Below are 18,961 nucleotides of genomic sequence, written 5' to 3' on the forward strand. Positions count from 1 at the left end.
GGAAATACAAAACTCGCCGATGAGGGCAATGGGCTCCAACTTTTCTTTACACGTAGCAATATCTGTTAAACAGTATGTTAGAGTGAAATAAAATAATTAATATATGTGAGAGGCTCAGAATGAATTACGGCTTCCGTGGCCCTTAATGACATACAACCAGAGTGAACACTGTTTTTAAGATAACTTGGTGTAATTGTAAAAGCAGCTTCACTTTTATTGTTATTACGTTACAGCTCAGTCATTCTGAATCATCTCCCATTTGGCTGCATCAAGGAAACCGCTTTTGAAAATGTCAGCAAATACATTATTCATCCTCTCCGAACATTTGTGAAGCTCCTGCTGGGGTTTGGCATGAGTCAGTGTCCGTCTCTCTCAACCAGTCCGTCTCCACCAGCCAGGCACACACACACACTTCGACGACCCGCCAGCATCTTGTTGAATGGCATCCACCCAATGCCACAAGTCCGAAGTCTGCCGTGGCTCCTGACTGACTCATGTTGAGCCTGATTACGTTGAGGTTCAGTCGTGACGTTGTGTGTGTGTGTGTGTGGAGGCTGGACTCTGACTCCAGTAGACATGTGTCCTTCAGACTGGACAGCTGCTTCAGTTGGCCTGTAGCTCAGCTATTAGTCCTGACTGCTCAAACTCACTGTGAGACATCCGTCCGTAATGTTGTCACTCTGTGAACTCTGACAGCCCTTCCTGCTGCTTAAAAGCCTTTGAGCTGCCCGCAACAAAAACACAACAAAATCTGAAAGGCTTTACCTCAGTCATGATTATTTTCATTTTACAATGATATCACTGTATTTGTGCAAGGTACTGAAAGTTTTTTTTCTGTGTCTCTTCACTTCAAGCCAGAGAATTTACTCTTAGCCAGCAAGTTGAAAGGGGCAGCGGTCAAACTGGCAGATTTTGGCCTGGCTATTGAGGTGCAGGGAGAACAGCAGGCATGGTTCGGTGAGTATATGCAACTTTCTAAATGAGTTTGTCATGAAGGAATGAACTCTTGGTTGATTTTTTATGAGTTTTCACTCCTTTTATTTCAATACTATTGATCAATGGGAATGTTTGAGCTGATATACATAGCTCTTGGATAGTTTAATTAGAATTAAAAGTGTCTGTGTTCTAGGGGTGTAGGGACCATGTTGATGGGATCTTCTGATCTTTAGTTCTGTCAAAAAATGCCCAAAACCAAAAGGCCCATTTTCATGAATACTATTGTTTTTTTTCTTCTTTTTCTTCAGGTGTGATTATTATTATTTAAATATTTTCCCAACGGGTTTTCTATCATATAGATAGATGGGAAGCAGGTTTTTTTGCTGTTATCATGCTTCATAGTCATCACAGTATTTGTTCCAGGTCCTTACACAAATAGAAAATGCAGTCTGTAAACAGATCTATTTAGAATTACATATGTACACACTGAAGAATAATTTTACGTCAAAAATCCATCCCCCTTTTAAAAAGTAAAACAATCTGTATCCTCTCAGATGCACACATCCTATTTCACACCTCTCTAAATGTTTGATTTTCTCTCAGATTACAATCTAACATTCATGCACTTTTTCTCATGAAAGGTCTTACTGAGCTAATTGAAGAAAACTGAACTATTGAGATTTTTGTCCTAGTTTTGTATTTCCTTAAATGGCAAAATTCAATGAACCTCTTCAATTATGCTATTTTACCAATGCCGCCCTGTGTACCTGTCTAAAGGGACTAGGTGCGCCACTGCTCTCGGCTCTTATATCAACTTTGGATTGGACATATTTCAGACCTATTTCTTCTCCATGTTCCCTGTAGAACAGAGAAATAATTGGTCTATTCCCCTCAGCTGCAGCCTCCATCTGGAACCAGTTCACTTCATCTTCTGACTTTAGTACTAGTCCTACTACGTCTCAAAGGGTCTGCTGCTACTTTAAGGCTTTTTTGTTTCAAGTAGGCTGCATGTTGCTGGTCACAAACCTCGCTCATGAACTTCACTGTATTGGACCACTGATCCTTAGCTACTGTGAAATGTTTTGTTTTAAGAAGAGGGTCCTTAAAAGCTTTTGATAGACTTCGAAATAGAGCAGGTGGAGAATTCCTTATCGGGCTAAACAATTAATGAGTGATATTGTCAAAGCTTTTCTTAAAATAGAGGGGTATTTTATGAAAAGTGTGTGTGTGTGTGTGTGTGTATTCCAGGTTTTGCTGGTACACCGGGGTACCTGTCTCCAGAGGTGCTGAGGAAAGATCCATACGGCAAGCCAGTAGACATGTGGGCATGTGGTAAGACCCTGAGCTAACTGCTGGTTTGTTGATTTGGGGGAGGCCGAGGGAAGCAACTGCTTATTTTTATTTGTACACAGACATCATGGCATGAAACAGTCAATTCCAAAGTATACACAGTGCTAAAACACTGGACCTGAGATATCAAACACACATGCTCCTTTCAACACACCTGTGCTGACTCACTGAGTCCACAGACACAATAGCCGGTGTTGTGTTTGTGGTCAGCCTGTCTCGTCCTCAGATAGAGGCACTTTCATCTTTTCCTGGAAACCGTCTAGCCCAGGGATTCCCAAAGTGAGCTGCCTCTAGGGGGTGCGCGAGAGGAAAAATGTAATGGTGGTCTAATGGTGTAATAATTAATATTAAATATCATTTTCACAAAATAAAAACATGATTGTGACTGTCTCATGTTTGTCGTTCTGGTGTTGACGATGATATGTCCCTTGAGGGTTACCGTAGCGAAGGCGCAACCCCCGCCTCTGGCCAAAGGAGAAATCAATAATAAAGAGAGTAGCTGTGGGCTGATACAAGATGTCTAATCTCCCGACTCCAGTTACTACTGTATAATAAGTGCCCTTATACACAAACCCAAGACGCTCGGTTACATGAATTATAAAAATCCCCCTTGTACGATTTCAATTTAAAATTAAAAACCTACAATTTAATAAATAAATGCACTTCAGCTCCTGTCTTTTACGTACACGAGCTAGCCTAGCTTGTGCAGCTAACCTCAGCTAACTTCATTCATTCAGCAACATTCATGCAAATATGATAAACTGGCTGAAAATCTGGGAAACTGTCAGGTGGGACATCTGAAGCGATCAGTCATGAGAGAGAGAGAGAGGAATCGGAGAGGTGCGTTGGGGAGAGACCGGCAGAAGAAATCGAATGGGAGTCAGAGGAAGATGAGACGGAGGAAGGAGGAAGGGATAGCACAGACAAATGGGGAGCACATAGGCCCATCGCGGAGTCAAGGTAAAAAAGAGGAAACGAGTGAGCATCAGACTGGGAAAAAAAAGAGGAAATATGATGAAAAGTATCTGTGTCTGGGCTTCACTTGGATTGGCAACGCAGATTGCCCAAAGCCACAGTGCGTGGTGTGCAGTGAGGTTCTGGCTAACAGTCTGAAGCTCTTATTTACGTCGCCACCTGAACACCAGCATGCCAGTGCAAGTCAAAAGCCCCTTACATTGTTTATATCCAAATTGGAGGAGTTACAAAACAGCCAAAAACAACTGCAGTCTCATTCATGTGTGGTTAATTGTAAATTAAATGTGATAATCTGCCTCTGAGCCTGTGCGTGTGTGCTCGCATCCGTATTGCTCTTTAAAAGTGACGCCTTGTGTCACTGAAAGTTATTGATACTTTGTTGCCGTGTTTCAGGGCGTTTTCACACCTTCAGTTCGTTTGCTTTGTTCCGATTCAGGGATTAATATGATACAATGTTGCAGTTGCCCCTTTGTTCGGTTTGTGTTCACACTGCAACATTTAACAGCGGACTAAATATTGTAAACAAACGCCACGCGTGAGCAAACTGTTCTCTCATTGGTCCGATTTCTATGAGGCTATGAATAGGCTCTGTTGCTTCTTTTTTTTTAAGGTGTGGGAGATTGGGGGTGCGTGAACCCGGTCGGGATGTAGAAGGGGGTGCACGGCCTAAAAAGTTTGGGAACCGCTGGTCTAGCCAATCAAAAACCACCAGCAAACACAAGCACTTAGTGTGTGTCTGTTACCACACTGGTCTTTATTTAGAAATCCTAAATAATTGTGTTCTTGAATTCTCATCTTATTGTGGTCCAGAGACATCTTCACCAACACATGCACAGCATTTAGGAAAAATGCTTCAAATAGAGAAAACACAACCAAACACAGATGTGTTTCAAATAGAGAAAACACAACCAAATACAGATGTGTTTCAAATCGAGAAAACACAACCAAATACAGATGTGTTTCAGATAGAGAAAACACAACCAAACACAGATGTGTTTCAAATAGAGATAACACAACCAAATACAGATGTGTTGCAGATAGAGAAAACACAACCAAACACAGATGTGTTTCAAATAGAGATAACACAACCAAACACATATGTGTTTCAAATAGAGAAAACACAACCAAACACAGATGTGTTTCAAATAGAGAAAACAGAACCAAATACAGATGTGTTTCAAACAGAGAAAACACAACCAAATACAGATGTGTTTCAAATAGAGAAAACACAACCAAATACAGATGTGTTTCAAATAGAGATAACACAACCAAACACAGATGTGTTTCAAATAGAGAAAACACAACCAAATACAGATGTGTTTCAAATAGAGAAAACACAACCAAACAGATGTGTTTCAAATAGAGAAAACACAACCAAACACAGATGTGTTTCAAATAGAGAAAACAGAACCAAATACAGATGTGTTTCAAACAGAGAAAACACAACCAAACACAGATGTGTTTCAAATAGAGAAAACACAACCAAATACAGATGTGTTTCAAATAGAGATAACACAACCAAACACAGATGTGTTTCAAATAGAGAAAACACAACCAAACACAGATGTGTTTCAAATTGAGAAAACACAACCAAACAGATGTGTTTCAAATAGAGAAAACACAACCAAACACAGATGTGTTTCAAATAGAGAAAACACAACCAAACACAGATGTGTTTCAAATAGAGAAAACACAACCAAACACAGATGTGTTTCAAATAGAGAAAACACAACCAAATACAGATGTGTTTCAAATAGAGAAAACACAACCAAACACAGATGTGTTTCAAATAGAGAAAACACAACCAAACACAGATGTGTTTCAAATAGAGAAAACACAACCAAACACAGATGTGTTTCAAATAGAGAAAACACAACCAAACACAGATGTGTTTCAAATAGAGAAAACACAACCAAATACAGATGTGTTTCAAATAGAGAAAACACAACCAAACAGATGTGTTTCAAATAGAGAAAACACAACCAAACACAGATGTGTTTCAAATAGAGAAAACACAACCAAATACAGATGTGTTTCAAATAGAGAAAACACAACCAAACACAGATGTGTTTCAAATAGAGAAAACACAACCAAATACAGATGTGTTTCAAATAGAGAAAACACAACCAAACAGATGTGTTTCAAATAGAGAAAACACAACCAAACACAGATGTGTTTCAAATAGAGAAAACACAACCAAATACAGATGTGTTTCAAATAGAGAAAACACAACCAAACACAGATGTGTTTCAAATAGAGAAAACACAACCAAACACAGATGTGTTTCAAATCGAGAAAACACAACCAAATACAGATGTGTTTCAAATAGAGAAAACACAACCAAATACAGATGTGTTTCAAATAGACAAAACACAACCAAACACAGATGTGTTTCAAATAGAGAAAACACAACCAAATACAGATGTGTTTCAAATAGAGAAAACACAACCAAACACAGATGTTTCAAATAGAGAAAACTAAAATAAGTTTTCTTGATTTTCCATGTTTCACCACAACTTTACAGACTGTTGGATGTGATAATTGAGTCCTTAACATTGTTGTATGTTCTTGTTTTACGGCGGATGGCATTCAGCTAATTGGTGCATTACCACCATTTGTAGGTTCTCAGAGAGTCGGCTCTGAAATGTATTGAATGATCACACTGATTTTGTGTGTGTAGGCGTGATCCTCTACATTCTCCTGGTGGGATACCCTCCATTCTGGGATGAGGACCAGCACAGACTCTACCAGCAGATCAAAGCTGGGGCTTATGATGTGAGTTTTATACTGACACACACACTCTCTTTAAATCAATGTGTAATAGCAACCGGGGCGGAGTCGGGATGTGCTACATCATCGCAAACACTCCAATAGCGCTGGGCTTTGTTTTAAACATTTCAATAACAGAGCCAATACATCACCTCACTTTGGTATTCTGATGAGAGAAGTACCCTACCATGTTTTGCACCACTATGTGCTGGTCAATGTTGTGATGAGTGGGTCCCCGTTTTGTACATGCACACACCTGAGCACACAGATGACATGATGCACTGTTTTGCCAATATTTTCACATTGTTCCACAACTCTACATTTGGTGGCTGTTTACACTTCAGGAAAAGTAGCAATGTTCCAACAAAAAGGGAAGATGACTGCAAGCCAGCAAACATGGATGTAAACAATGTAGGTGTTTGATTAAAATAACAACTTTACAAATTGGAGGAAGGAAATGCATTGAACACTTTAGTCAGGCCTCCACCATACATTCAAGGCATGTCCATGTCCTACATACGAAGAGGGACCATCAGAGAGAAGATTGTCTTTTTCTAAATAGTTGTTCTTAATGCTTGTCATCTGTGCCACCGGGTCAGATTCCAGCAAAATTAGATGAAATCTTGCAGGTTCACCAGAAACTTCTTCAGCTCAGGCTACATCCACACGAATACGTTTTCGTTTAAAACCAAAGTTTTAAAACAAAATGAATCTCCATCTACACGGCGTTTCTGCATCGTTTTAGAAATTATTTCCATCCAGACTAACGAGCCTGAAAACCAATATCACGTGACTATTCACGTACACTGGGCATGCAGGTGCTTGTGTAAACAGGAAGTAGATTGGTTGCTTGGTTAAAAAAACAACAGAGTAATAAAGTAGTCTTTAATAATGACTTAAAATGTTCCTCTAAACTCTTCCTCTGTAAACTCAAAAAAGTTTTCGAAGTTTTAGTTTTCAAACTTGCTGCATCTCTCTCACTCACTCACTCACTCTCACTCTCACACGCACACACACACACACACACACACACACAAATCAAATTGACTTTAATATTAACACTGACACATAAAGGTTTACTAGATTATGGGTCATAAATGAGGTCAACACACATCTCACTTGTTTCCTCTCGGTTCCGTTGTTGTCTGTTCTCAATCGTAGCTCTGCTGGTGGCTGAAGTCTCTGTCCTACTGGAGAGCAATACATGTTTTGTTCCTTTACATTTTATCTGTGGACTTCACAATAGTTGTGCAGAACAAAATAAGCATGAATAAGAAAAGGAAAGTCCTCTGTTTTGTGGCCGTCCTCCTCAATGCCGCTAACAGTGACTTCAGACGTCCGCTCCGTAGGGCTGATAACGCCGCTCATCGCTCCAACAGCTGCTTCCTCCACATGTCGGCAGTAGCAGAATTATAAAATGCAGACTGAACAGCTGAACAACAGCTGCTAAAGACAACATGGTCAGCAACACCTGTAATCAGTTGTCCATGTTAAATGAACCTGGTAGTCGATCGGTAATCAATGCTGTTGTCGTTTGTTTGTAAGGGGCGACCGTGGCTCACTGGGTTAAGAGGGTCGTCTGGGAACCGGAAGGTCAACGGTTCGATCCCCGACTGGGACGTGTCACGTGTCGAAGTGTACCTGAGCAATACACTGAACCCCCGGCTCCCCGGGCGCTGATCACTGGCAGCCCACTGCTCCCTATATACAGGGATGGGTCAAATGCAGAGATACATTTTTGGTTGGACTCATGTTGGCGGCGCGAGCAGTCGCAGCGGCCACTCGCGGTCCCGGAAAAACAGTGTTTTCGTCTTTTTCGTCTTTTTCGTCTAGTTTGTCTAGTCTGCCGCTGTGTTCGTCATGCCCGACGGACTTATATCGCAAAACACAACAATACAGCGGTGAGTTTCTTCTTGGAAAAAGTACAACTTTCTTCAACTTGGAAGCCAAACTCTCCGTGGATCTTAGCAGCCTGGGACTTCTCTGCTCCCCCCATTGTGTCAACCCCCACCCGGTAAGGAGACCGCGCAAGCGGTGCGAAAGGAAGCAAAAGCGGGGAAAGCGTGGAGGTATCCGGGCTAGGCTAGCGGCTAGCCCACACAAGCCGGCAATTCCAACATTACTCATGGCAAATGTCCGTTCACTGGACAACAAGATGGACAATATACGGCTACTCAGAACCAAGCGTGAGGTGAGGGACTGCTGTGTTTACGTGTTCACGGAAACATGGCTCCACCACAACATCCCGGACTCCGCTATTCAACTGGACAAGCTAACATGCTACCGAGCAGACAGAGACATAGTTAGCGTGGGAAAGTCCCGCGGCGGCGGTGTGTGTGTTTACATCAGTGATGCTTGGTGTCGAGACGCTATTGTTGTTAACCAACACTGTTCCCCGCTGGTGGAGTTTATGGTTTTAAAGTGCCGCCCTTTTTACCTGCCGAGGGAGTTTTCAGCCATTCTACTGGTGGCTGTTTATATACCTCCGAGCCCCAACAACAAGGACAGAGAGGAGGCACTCAGTGAACTTTACAGAGCCATCAGTGAGCAACAGACAGCACACCCAGACGGCATTCTCATCGTTGCTGGAGACTTCAACCATGCTAACCTAAAAACTGTTCTGCCTAAAATATACCAGCATGTTGATTTTCCAACCAGGGAAAACAACAAATTAGACCTAGTCTACACATCGATCAAGGGAGCGTACAAGGCGTCCCCCCTCCCCCACATTGGCCTCTCCGACCACCTCACGGTCTTGCTGAAACCGGCCTACAGAGCTTTAGGGTAAAGGTTACCAAACCGGTTTCAAAACAGGTACGGGTGTGGCCAGAGGACAGTACAGCTGCACTTCAGGACTGCTTTGGTACCACAGACTGGGACATGTTCAAGCAGGCAGCCACCTACAACCATCACATTAACATTCAAGAATACACAGAGACAGTCACAGGTTACATCACCAAGTGCATTGATGATGTAACTACCACCAGAGCCATCACCATCCGAGCCAACCAGAAGCCATGGCTGACAGGGGAGGTCCGCACACTGCTCAAGGCTCGCGACACCGCCTTCAGAGCTGGAGACCCAGCTGGGCTGGGAGCAGCCAGGGCTGACCTGTGCCGTGGCATCAGGAAAGCTAAACGACTGTACACCAGGAAAATCACAGGACATTTCAAAGACAGCAGGGACTCACGGAGCCTGTGGCAGGGCATTAGGACCATAACGGACTACAAACTACCGCCACAGACCTGTGACAGTCACACCTCCCTGCTTAACAACCTCAATGGCTTCTTTGCACGCTTCGAAGCACAGAACAACACACCTGCGCAGAAAACCACCCCCCCCACCGACGACCAGGCTCTGTGCCTGTCCCCAGCCAGTGTGAGGAGCACACTGCTGAGGATTAATACCCGCAAGGCTGCGGGACCTGACAACATTCCTGGTCGTGTGCTGAGGGACTGCGCAGAGGAGCTCACGGATGTCCTCACCGACATCTTTAACACCTCCCTGAGCCAGGCTGTTGTTCCCACGTGCTTCAAGGAAACCACCATCATTCCTGTGCCGAAGAAGTCATCTCCAGCCTGCTTCAACGACTACCGCCCCGTCGCATTGACTTCTACCATCATGAAGTGTTTCGAAAGGCTGGTCATGAAGCAGATCAAATCCACCCTTCCTCCCTCCCTGGACCCGTTTCAGTTTGCTTACCGAACTAAACGGTCCACAGAGGATGCAATCTCCTCCGCTCTACACCCAGCCCTCACACACCTGGACACTAAGAACTCCTACGTCAGAATGCTGTTCATAGATTTCAGCTCAGCATTCAATACAATCATCCCCCAGCAGCTTGTGTGTAAACTTACAGACCTGGGCCTCAGCCCCTCTCTCTGCAACTGGTTGTTGGACTTCCTCACAGAGAGACCACAAGCTGTTCGGGTCAACAACAACACTTCGAACACACTAACACTGAGTACGGGGGCCCCCCAAGGTTGTGTGCTCAGCCCCCTTCTCTTCACCCTGCTGACCCATGACTGTAAACCCAACTACAGCTCCAACCACATCGTGAAGTTCGCTGACGACACTACCGTGGTAGGTCTCATCAGCCACAACGATGAGACTAACTACAGGAAGGAAGTGAACCAGCTGGTCCGTTGGTGCCAAAATAACAATCTCTTCCTCAATGTGGGGAAAACAAAGGAGATTGTTGTTGACTTCAGGAGAACCCACTCCCAACCCCCCCTCCCTCTGACCATCAATGGTGCTGCTGTGGAACAGGTGAGCAGCACCAAATTCCTGGGTGTGACAATCACAGATGACCTCACCTGGAACAGCAACACCACTGCACTGGCAAAGAAGGCCCAGCAACGCCTGTACTTCATCAGGAAGCTCAAGCGAGCAGGAGCCCCCCCCCCCATCATGCTCTCATTCTACCGAGGCGCCACTGAGAGCATCCTCAGCAGCTGCATCACGCTGTGGTTCGGAAGCTGCACCGCCTCCAACCGCAAGAGCCTGCAGCGCATTGTGAACTCTGCCCAGAGGATCATCGGAGTCTCACTCCCTACACTACAGGACATTTACAACACCCGCCTCACCCGCAAAGCACTCGGCATTGCGGGTGACCCCACCCACCCCTCCAACAGCCTCTTCAGCCTCCTGCCTTCAGGGAGAAGGTTCCGCAGTCTCCGTTCGAGCTCTACCCGGCTGAGGAACAGCTTCTTCCACCAGGCGGTCAGGATGCTGAACTCTCTCCCTCCCTCTCTCCTCTCGCTCCCCCTCTCTCCCCCCCTGCCATCTCTCCCCTGACCTCTCTACCCTCCCCCTCACCCACCTTTCCCCACTGCCTCAAATGGAACATACCAGGACATCTACTCCCCCTCACACCCCTTCCCTCATCCAGCACCAGTCACTTTTTATCAGCACCAGTCACTTTTTATCAGCACCAGTCACTTTTTATTCTCTGCTGCTACTTGTTTAATCCTTTATCTAGGCCCTTATGTTCTTAACTTTATTCTATTTTATTCTATTATATGTTATATGTTCATGTCTATATTACACTGTGGGACTGCGAGAAACGGCATTTCGAATTTTCTGTATGCATAACACATGTGGAAACTTTGACAATAAAGTGAACTTTGAACTTGAACTTTGAACTTTGAACTTTCTTCCCGGGAATGATCACATGATAGGGGCGTGACCAATCAGTGAAGGACACGTTGTGACTGCTAAGAGTGTCTACGTCATCGTTTCCAAACTTTTCGCTCTTCCACACTAGGAGGTAACTCCGGAGTTTTCGCATCCGTTTTCGGGAGCGTTTTCAGTGCTCTAAAGCTCCGGCCTAGTGTGGACGCTCAGTGTCAACGTAGCAAAAGATATGTGTTTAACAATGGTAGCGTAGGAGTGTGGACTGAGCCTCAGACTCCAGCAGGGCCTCCAGCAGACACCAGCCCACTGCAGACAGATCCGCCGGATCACTGAGCGGGCCAGACTGTCAGACCTGTTGCAGTAAAACAAGGGACTCTGGTGCATATGTGTGTGTGTATAAATATATATATATATATATATATATATATATATATACATATAAATATATATATAAATATATATATATACATATAAATATATAAATATATATATATATATATATATATATAAATATATATATAAATATATATATATATATATATACATATAAATATATAAATATATATATATATATATATACATATTAATATATAAATATATATACATATATATATATACATATAAATATATATATATATGTATATAAATATATATATATGTGTATATATATATATATATATATATACATATATATATATATATATACATATATATATATTTATTTAGTGCTGGGCAAGTTAACGCGTTGTTTTTGTCTTGTTGTTATGTCTGTATTGTCTCTTGTCTTTTAAGAAAAAAAAAGAAACAAAATGCGTTAACACGCGATAAAATAATTGTCGGGGTTAATTAATGAATGCGTTAACGCGATAATAATGGGTTAACTTGCCCAGCACTAATAAATATAAACACTTTAAATGGTTGTTGAGACGTTACTATTGTTTTTTGTAACGTCATTCCTCGAACAGTTCCCTTCTCCGGAGTGGGACACAGTGACACCAGAAGCCAAAGACCTGATCAACAAGATGCTCACCATTAATCCAGCCAAGAGAGTGACCGCCACTGATGCACTCAAACACCCCTGGATCTGCGTAGGTGTCGCACACACACACACACACTTTCACCTCCGCTCTTTCAGTCATCACTACATGCAATCAAACAGCTCTTCTCCAAACAAAAGAAATGCCTGTGGACAAACCTTATAACACCGAACACTCTCTGTGTTTACAGCAACGCTCCACGGTGGCCTCCATGATGCACAGACAGGAAACTGTGGAGTGCCTGAAGAAATTCAACGCGAGAAGGAAACTCAAGGTGAGTGACAACTATTCAAGATGGGGCAAATCCATCAGACGACCTACTGGTCACATGCTGCATTCAACTCTGATGTGAAAGTTAATAGATTTGGTCTTCTCTTTAAAAACGCTGGTAGAATCACAATAATCAACAATCACTAACGTTTTAGGCAATGTAAACAAAGGAGTTTGTCCCTCTTAGTGTCCATGTCTCTCTCCCTAGGGTGCTATCCTGACTACTATGCTGGCCACTCGCAACTTCTCAGGTAGGACTGAACCAATGAAGACTGATGTCCTGCTAGGCCTTTCTAAAATATCGGTCTCTTACAATAGCGTGCTACATGCTGTCCTGCTCGGCCCAACTGACACCTCCTGAACTCTGTCTTTATGTTTTTTATGTATTGTTTAAATGCTGCTATTCTGAGGGCAACAAATCAGCTCTTTCAGTTGCTATCAACAGAGACCGACAGACCAGACAGATCGATGCAGTCCCATCTTCAGGTCCCTTTAGAGGGCAAGACGTTCAAACCGAGTGGAACATTATTGATGTTTCTCTGAATGACAAATGAGAGCCAAGATTACATTTGTTTTACTCAAGTCCATGTTTTGTGTATGTTCAGTTGGCCGTGTTATGACAGTGACCATAGTGTTAACTTTTGTCTTTTTCTTCCTTCCCCTGTGTGGTAACTCATGTAAGGTAAGACCTCTTTCTCACAGTGAGGTTTGGTACTGAGGCATGTTCACTAAAGCACCAGTATTAGTATTGGGCTCTCAGCTGACATGAGGCATCCATTGGTGGCCATGAAAGTAAACCTTTTATGTGTCAAAATTACAAAATGTTTAAATTGCTTATGGAAAAAGCAAATGATCAGAAGGTGGTGGACAATAAAAGCATACTACTCAGTATGGATTTTGGTAGGTTGTGCAATTAGCTTCTATTGACACAATACCCTTTTATGAATATAGACCCAAATCTATATATTTTATTGATATAGACCCACGATTTGTATATTTTATAAGAGAAAAGTTGACTTACCACTTATAATTAATAACAGTAAATATCACTTATAATTTCTATCTTATTACTAGTCATATGTATTTAATCATTTATTTGTGTATATTCATGTAGTGAAGCTGTATAGAATATTATACACAATAATTATAATTTGTGATATGAATAATCATTGAATATGTAAATACTAATGCTACAATAATGATACAGTATTACAGATGTATACATGTAACACCTGTATAATAATGTGTTTATCTATTTGTACACATTATTTAAAGGTGTATATATATATATATACTAAGACTAGTTTGTTAAATGTATTTAATTATTAGTTATGTACAGTACCAGGGATCCTTCTGTCTAACCTCTGGTACAGTGGCTATAACGTCTGGGACAGTGGGTGATTTTTAGTACCTTGTATTATGAATTGAACACTTTTTTGAGTCATAACTATGGTTCTAATGTTCCTAAAATATGGCTGCTAAAAGGTATTCTATGTCAATGCCATTCCCTCGTGTTAATAAACCTCTCTGACTGTAAGAGGATGCATGGAACCACCGTGCAGCTCTCCCTGCCGACACTAATCATCTGCTTGTGTCTCACACGGATATTGCTTGTTCACTGAAAAGCTGGTGGTTTTAAACAAAACCCAAAGAAAGGCATGATTTTTCTCTTCTGGTTTCAATCTTAGCAGGGCCCACTTTCAGGTTGCTAGTAATTGGCCAGCTTTTAATATAAAGTGTGTGTGTGTGCATGTTAATTCTAGCTGGACACTGATTTCCTTGCATTGTTATCTTTTTCTCAACAGCAGCCAAGAGCCTGCTGAACAAAAAAGCGGATGGCATCAAAGTAAGCTCCGCTCCCGTCTCACTCTCCACACTGCTCTGTTTCCATTCCTTTAACAGGAACATCACACACAGCAGGTTGTTCTTTGAATACTGTAGCATTGTAGTCAGTGAACTGCTCTGGTAAAAATAGGAGTACATTGATCTTGGCCACATGGGTGTGACACACTTTTCCCAATAATTGTCCCTCTGCACTGTCGATCTGTGTGAGAGAAGCAATGACATCTGCTGCCTGAGCAGAGGAAGCTGTTGGAAACGAATAACCGATGATTAGATGATGAGTAAAGGGTGGGAGATTGACTTCATCTCTCTGCCATTCTCCACTCAGCTGTCATATGATGAAAATCCTCCATTGACACCACCAAGGAAAGTGTGTGTGTGTGTGTGTGTGTGTGTGTGTGTGTGTGTGTGTGTGTGTGTGTGTGTGTGTGTGTGTGTCCTATCACCACTCACGACTTCTAAATCTGTCTTTGAGTTTCTGTCTTGTTGAGGATGTTGATGAGCCAGACTCTCTGTCACATCACCCAAATATCAGACAAGGCATGTTCCCAGTTTACCCTTGTGGTATCTGGCGATGCCAAGAGTTTCAATTTTATGGCAAAAGTTTGGGTCGTCTCCCTCGTACCACCGTCCCAATACAAGGGAGGTGAAAATAATTGTATTTGTGCTGCTTGAAGTAAAAAAACTGTTTCCAATTACTTGGTTCTAGAGAGTCTACTAAATGTGGACAATTTCCACTTATGTATGTAGGTCATGTAGATTTGACTTAATGTGACTTCAGGACACATTCTCTGCACAGACATTGTTAACAACATGTAAATAGCAGGCTCTTTAGTATCACAAAACAGAAAGTAACAATGAGGGCAAGAAAGGGAGGCGACTAGAGAAACGCATGATGTAACAGTGAATACATGTTATTGTTACATGTTATTGACAGCTGCATGCAAAGGTTTCTGTTCGGAGGGCAGGAAACGAAACTGGCCAACCGTCTATTTACACATTCAGCACCAATGAAGCAACATTGATATGCATTAAGTCCTGTTTCCCTGCATCTGATGAATATCAGTTTAATATTCTCTTTTTTAGCGCTGTTGTCTTTGGTCTCCACCAACTCCTGAGTTTAACATGTCTCTTTAGTAAATCACAACATTGATTAAAAAAGGTTAGGAATCTTAGTTTGAGGTCATTTCTTATCTCACGATTTGACATTTGCGATCCTCTGAATCCCACTACCTCATGTTGAAGTGCTTCTCTTTCAAAGGCTCATTTCCCTTTTAATCAAGCTGCCTGAATGATTCATGCCTTTCTTTTTGTGGTGATGAGCTCCTGTTGGTGGCAGTCATTTATTTGTCTTTTTCAATGACTATAATTACTTGTTCTCATGCTAAGTACCCACCTCACCTTTTTAATTCAAACAGGCTGAGAAGTATCACACCAGCTCTGAAAGGGAACATTCAACACTTCCTATGTGGACGTCCAATCAGTGTTGAAGCTAAAGTTGATTGAGGATCTGAGAAATGTATTCCATCTTTACGACATTTACCACCAGAACTAACTGGACGTCCATTTTAATGAGCAAATATCTTGTCCTGAATATGGTTTCTACTCATTGTTGTTTGGTTTCACCTGATAAACTTGAGAGACGTTTTGTGGGTTAATATTGATCGGAGAATGAGCCTCTACGTTTGTGCACAGTGTTGTGGCTGCTCAATGCAGAAGAGGAAGACGGACGCGGTCGAACATTTGAGGGTAGCTGCTGCTCGTTAGCCAGACTGGAATCTGCAGTGGGTAGTGAGTTAGCGGTAGAGAACCCCTTGTGTTTAAATCCCACCACGATGCTGCTTAAGGCTGGGGAGGCACTGCATGACTGAATCAACAGCACAGAGAGAATACTGCTATTCAACCATGACTTCATCGATTTAGGATTGATTTCAAAGACTTATTTCATTTCATTTAGATCTACTTTTGGACACAACAACGTAACTGAACACTGACTAATAAAACCTTTCTCATGTTGCATCCAGAGTTTGAGAAGGGGGGGGGGGAGAGGTGGGCGGGTCACGAGGTGGACTTGGACTCTTGACCAAAGTGTTTTCTTAAATCCTGGCCACAGCCCTGCACGTGATATTGTAAATGAGCAACAGTCATGTTCGCTGACCAGCTTGTTATCCTGCTGATGAACTCAGCCAGAAGCCATTGATCCACATCTCACAGCGTCTACTCATTCCAACCAGAAAACATACGTCACCGTGCACACGTTGATGTTGAGTCACCGGAAAGTCTTTAATTTCATCGTCCATCAGTGCGAAGAGAGGACATAGGACAGCGATAAACTCATTTTTTAAAATGTTTGTTTTTCACTTTAAATATATGAAACTTTCACCAAATCCAGTTCTTACTTTGATAACGGAATTAAATGCACAACTTAATTCAGATTTTACAACCAGTTGCAATTCAGCATCTGTAGCATCATCATAGTCCCTTAATGGTTTTCATTTTAGGAAATGTTTGTGTATTTACGCTTGCTTGAGACGAACCAATGGCAGTGCCTGTCCCTATACCGTAGGTTTTTGGCCCCATGTGATTGGTGCAGGAGGCCAGGTCAGGCATAGACTCACAAACCAGTTGCTGTTCCTGATTGAATTGGAGTCTGAAGCCCAGACGTCACACTTTGGAAGAGCATCTGTGTAAAAACACCAACCTTGTACAAACTGGAAAATCACCTGTCATTAAAAAGCCAGATTGATGTTGTGTGAGAAGACATCCTGGAGAAATGTGGTCTGTAGTATTAAGCTGATGACTTCCAAACCTCACTGTATTCCTTGTAAAATAGTACCATAACTTAAGAATCAAATGTGACATAAGGATGTTACAATGTGCTGTTCTGCTCTGAATATTAATGACTCTCATTACAGGTCACTGCACTTTGTACACCTATTACATTTCCGAAACACGGTAGTCTAGTTTACCATATTTGACCATTTCACCATGTGAACAATACAGTGATATAATGTATAACATCAATAAAATAGGGCTGGGTGGCAAAACAATCTCAAAAATATTCACAATCAACTCCTCTAGAATAACGGTGATGCATTTATTAGACATGTCTGTGCCACCGCTCTATGAATGTAGTCAATGTATGAGGGGTACGTGCTGTTCTTGCCATGTGGACTGAAGGAGCCGAGATGAACCGCCGGTCTTCCAATTAGAAGACGACCCGCTCTACCTGCTGAGCCACAGCTGCCATAACACAGCAACATGAGCAGGAAACAGAACACCATCATCAGATTGTACTGTGGTACATGCAGAAGACAGTACTCATGCAACGAGTAGAAAAGTCAGTTCAGAGTTTTACCTAATTCATCATCCGTCTACAGAGTGATTGGGTCATTTGTTTCACTCCATACTAGCTGTCTCTCTTCATCTAGCTCTGTGAGCAGGCTTGTTTCTGATAACAATGCTTCAGCAACAAGGTTCCACTTTTCCCTCCACAGCAGCTGCTTGAAGAGTGACTGTTTTAACACTAAGTCTTGTCACTTCTGCCCTGTCCCGTCTGTCTACCTGTCTGTCCACTCTGTCACTCCAGATCAACAACAAGGCCAATGTGGTCACCAGTCCCAAAGAGCCTGTCCCCACTCCTTCTCTGGTACTCTGTGTCCCTGCCTTGCTGCCCGCATGTTTGCATGATGTTTCTGTGTAATCTGTCTCTATCCATACTTTCAGTGGCATGTGTCCCGATCACACGGCCCTGTTGACCCCCACTACTTTCTCACTTTATTGTCGGTGGTGATTGTGTTTTCCCCCCATGAAGCTTAAGAACCACAGATGTCTTCAGTGGTTGTGTAACATGAGTTCACATGCTCTTCTGGATTGCTTTACTGCATTCCCACATTGCTGTACGTGGGCTATATTTTCCTTTGTTGTTGATGGTGGCTCTAATGGCAACACTGGTGCTATTGCACGTCCACTGTGGCTAATGTTAATGTTGCCACGGCTTTCAAGCTACGTTCAACCAAACTGGAGATAACACTGGTTTGCTACTGGGTAGATTTGTATATTCATGTCGTTAGAGGAGCTAAAGTGGCTCCTCAAACTACATACAGTATTTCTTACCACTGTAAATACCCATTTTCATATTTGCTGCTGGTGAAGAGATTGATATCAATAATGATGACGTGTCATGTTTTGTTAAAGCTGCATGTAAACAGAAATGTCAAAATGGGAGTTTGTGGTTTCAGAGGGAGTTGCATGTCGGAACTCTTTCTTTGCTAACAACACTCCCCTTAAATCCACAAGTTGTCATTTTTACATTTCAGTTTGTTTACAGATCAATCAAACATCAATACATGTTGATCAGTCAACTTTACAAGTATTGATGTATTCTTCAACTTTGAACAGAACCAGGGTAGCAGTTCCCCTCTGCTTTCAGTCTCTATGCTAAGCTAGGCTAACCACGTTCAGATTCCAGTTTCAAAGCGCAGACATGAGACTGATAGAAAGAGAAGACAAATCCATGTTTTTTCCAAAATGTTGAACTATTCTTTTGAGTTTTAAGGTTACTATCTTTTACATGTTTTGACTTACAAGAATCTGACACATTTGCAAACTATCGATAATATTGGTAATTCAACCGGGAGAGTTCC

General features: G+C 42.3%; 1 protein-coding gene across 8 annotated transcripts in view; it reads left to right on the top strand.

Annotated features, from left to right (window-relative positions):
• camk2d1 (calcium/calmodulin-dependent protein kinase (CaM kinase) II delta 1) overlaps positions 1 to 18,961 on the top strand; it is a gene marked incomplete at its 3' end in the record, with an annotated part of 107,688 nt that overhangs the window by 73,965 nt on the left and 14,762 nt on the right. For 4 of the 8 annotated variants that reach the window (XM_079295335.1, XM_079295332.1, XM_079295334.1 and 1 more), the window contains exons 7-13: positions 855 to 957; positions 2,185 to 2,268; positions 5,942 to 6,036; positions 12,132 to 12,254; positions 12,394 to 12,477; positions 12,682 to 12,724; positions 14,282 to 14,319. In XM_079295335.1, the coding sequence (XP_079151461.1) occupies positions 855 to 957; positions 2,185 to 2,268; positions 5,942 to 6,036; positions 12,132 to 12,254; positions 12,394 to 12,477; positions 12,682 to 12,724; positions 14,282 to 14,319 (570 nt within the window). Of the gene's footprint in view, positions 1 to 854; positions 958 to 2,184; positions 2,269 to 5,941; positions 6,037 to 12,131; positions 12,255 to 12,393; positions 12,478 to 12,681; positions 12,725 to 14,278; positions 14,320 to 18,961 lie in introns of all 8 variants that reach the window. The other 4 variants (XM_079295330.1, XM_079295333.1, XM_079295331.1 and 1 more) reach the window with 1 other exon arrangement.

This window comes from Melanostigma gelatinosum, assembly GCF_949748355.1.
Source record: "Melanostigma gelatinosum genome assembly, chromosome: 23".
In the NCBI taxonomy this organism is placed as follows: domain Eukaryota; kingdom Metazoa; phylum Chordata; class Actinopteri; order Perciformes; family Zoarcidae; genus Melanostigma; species Melanostigma gelatinosum.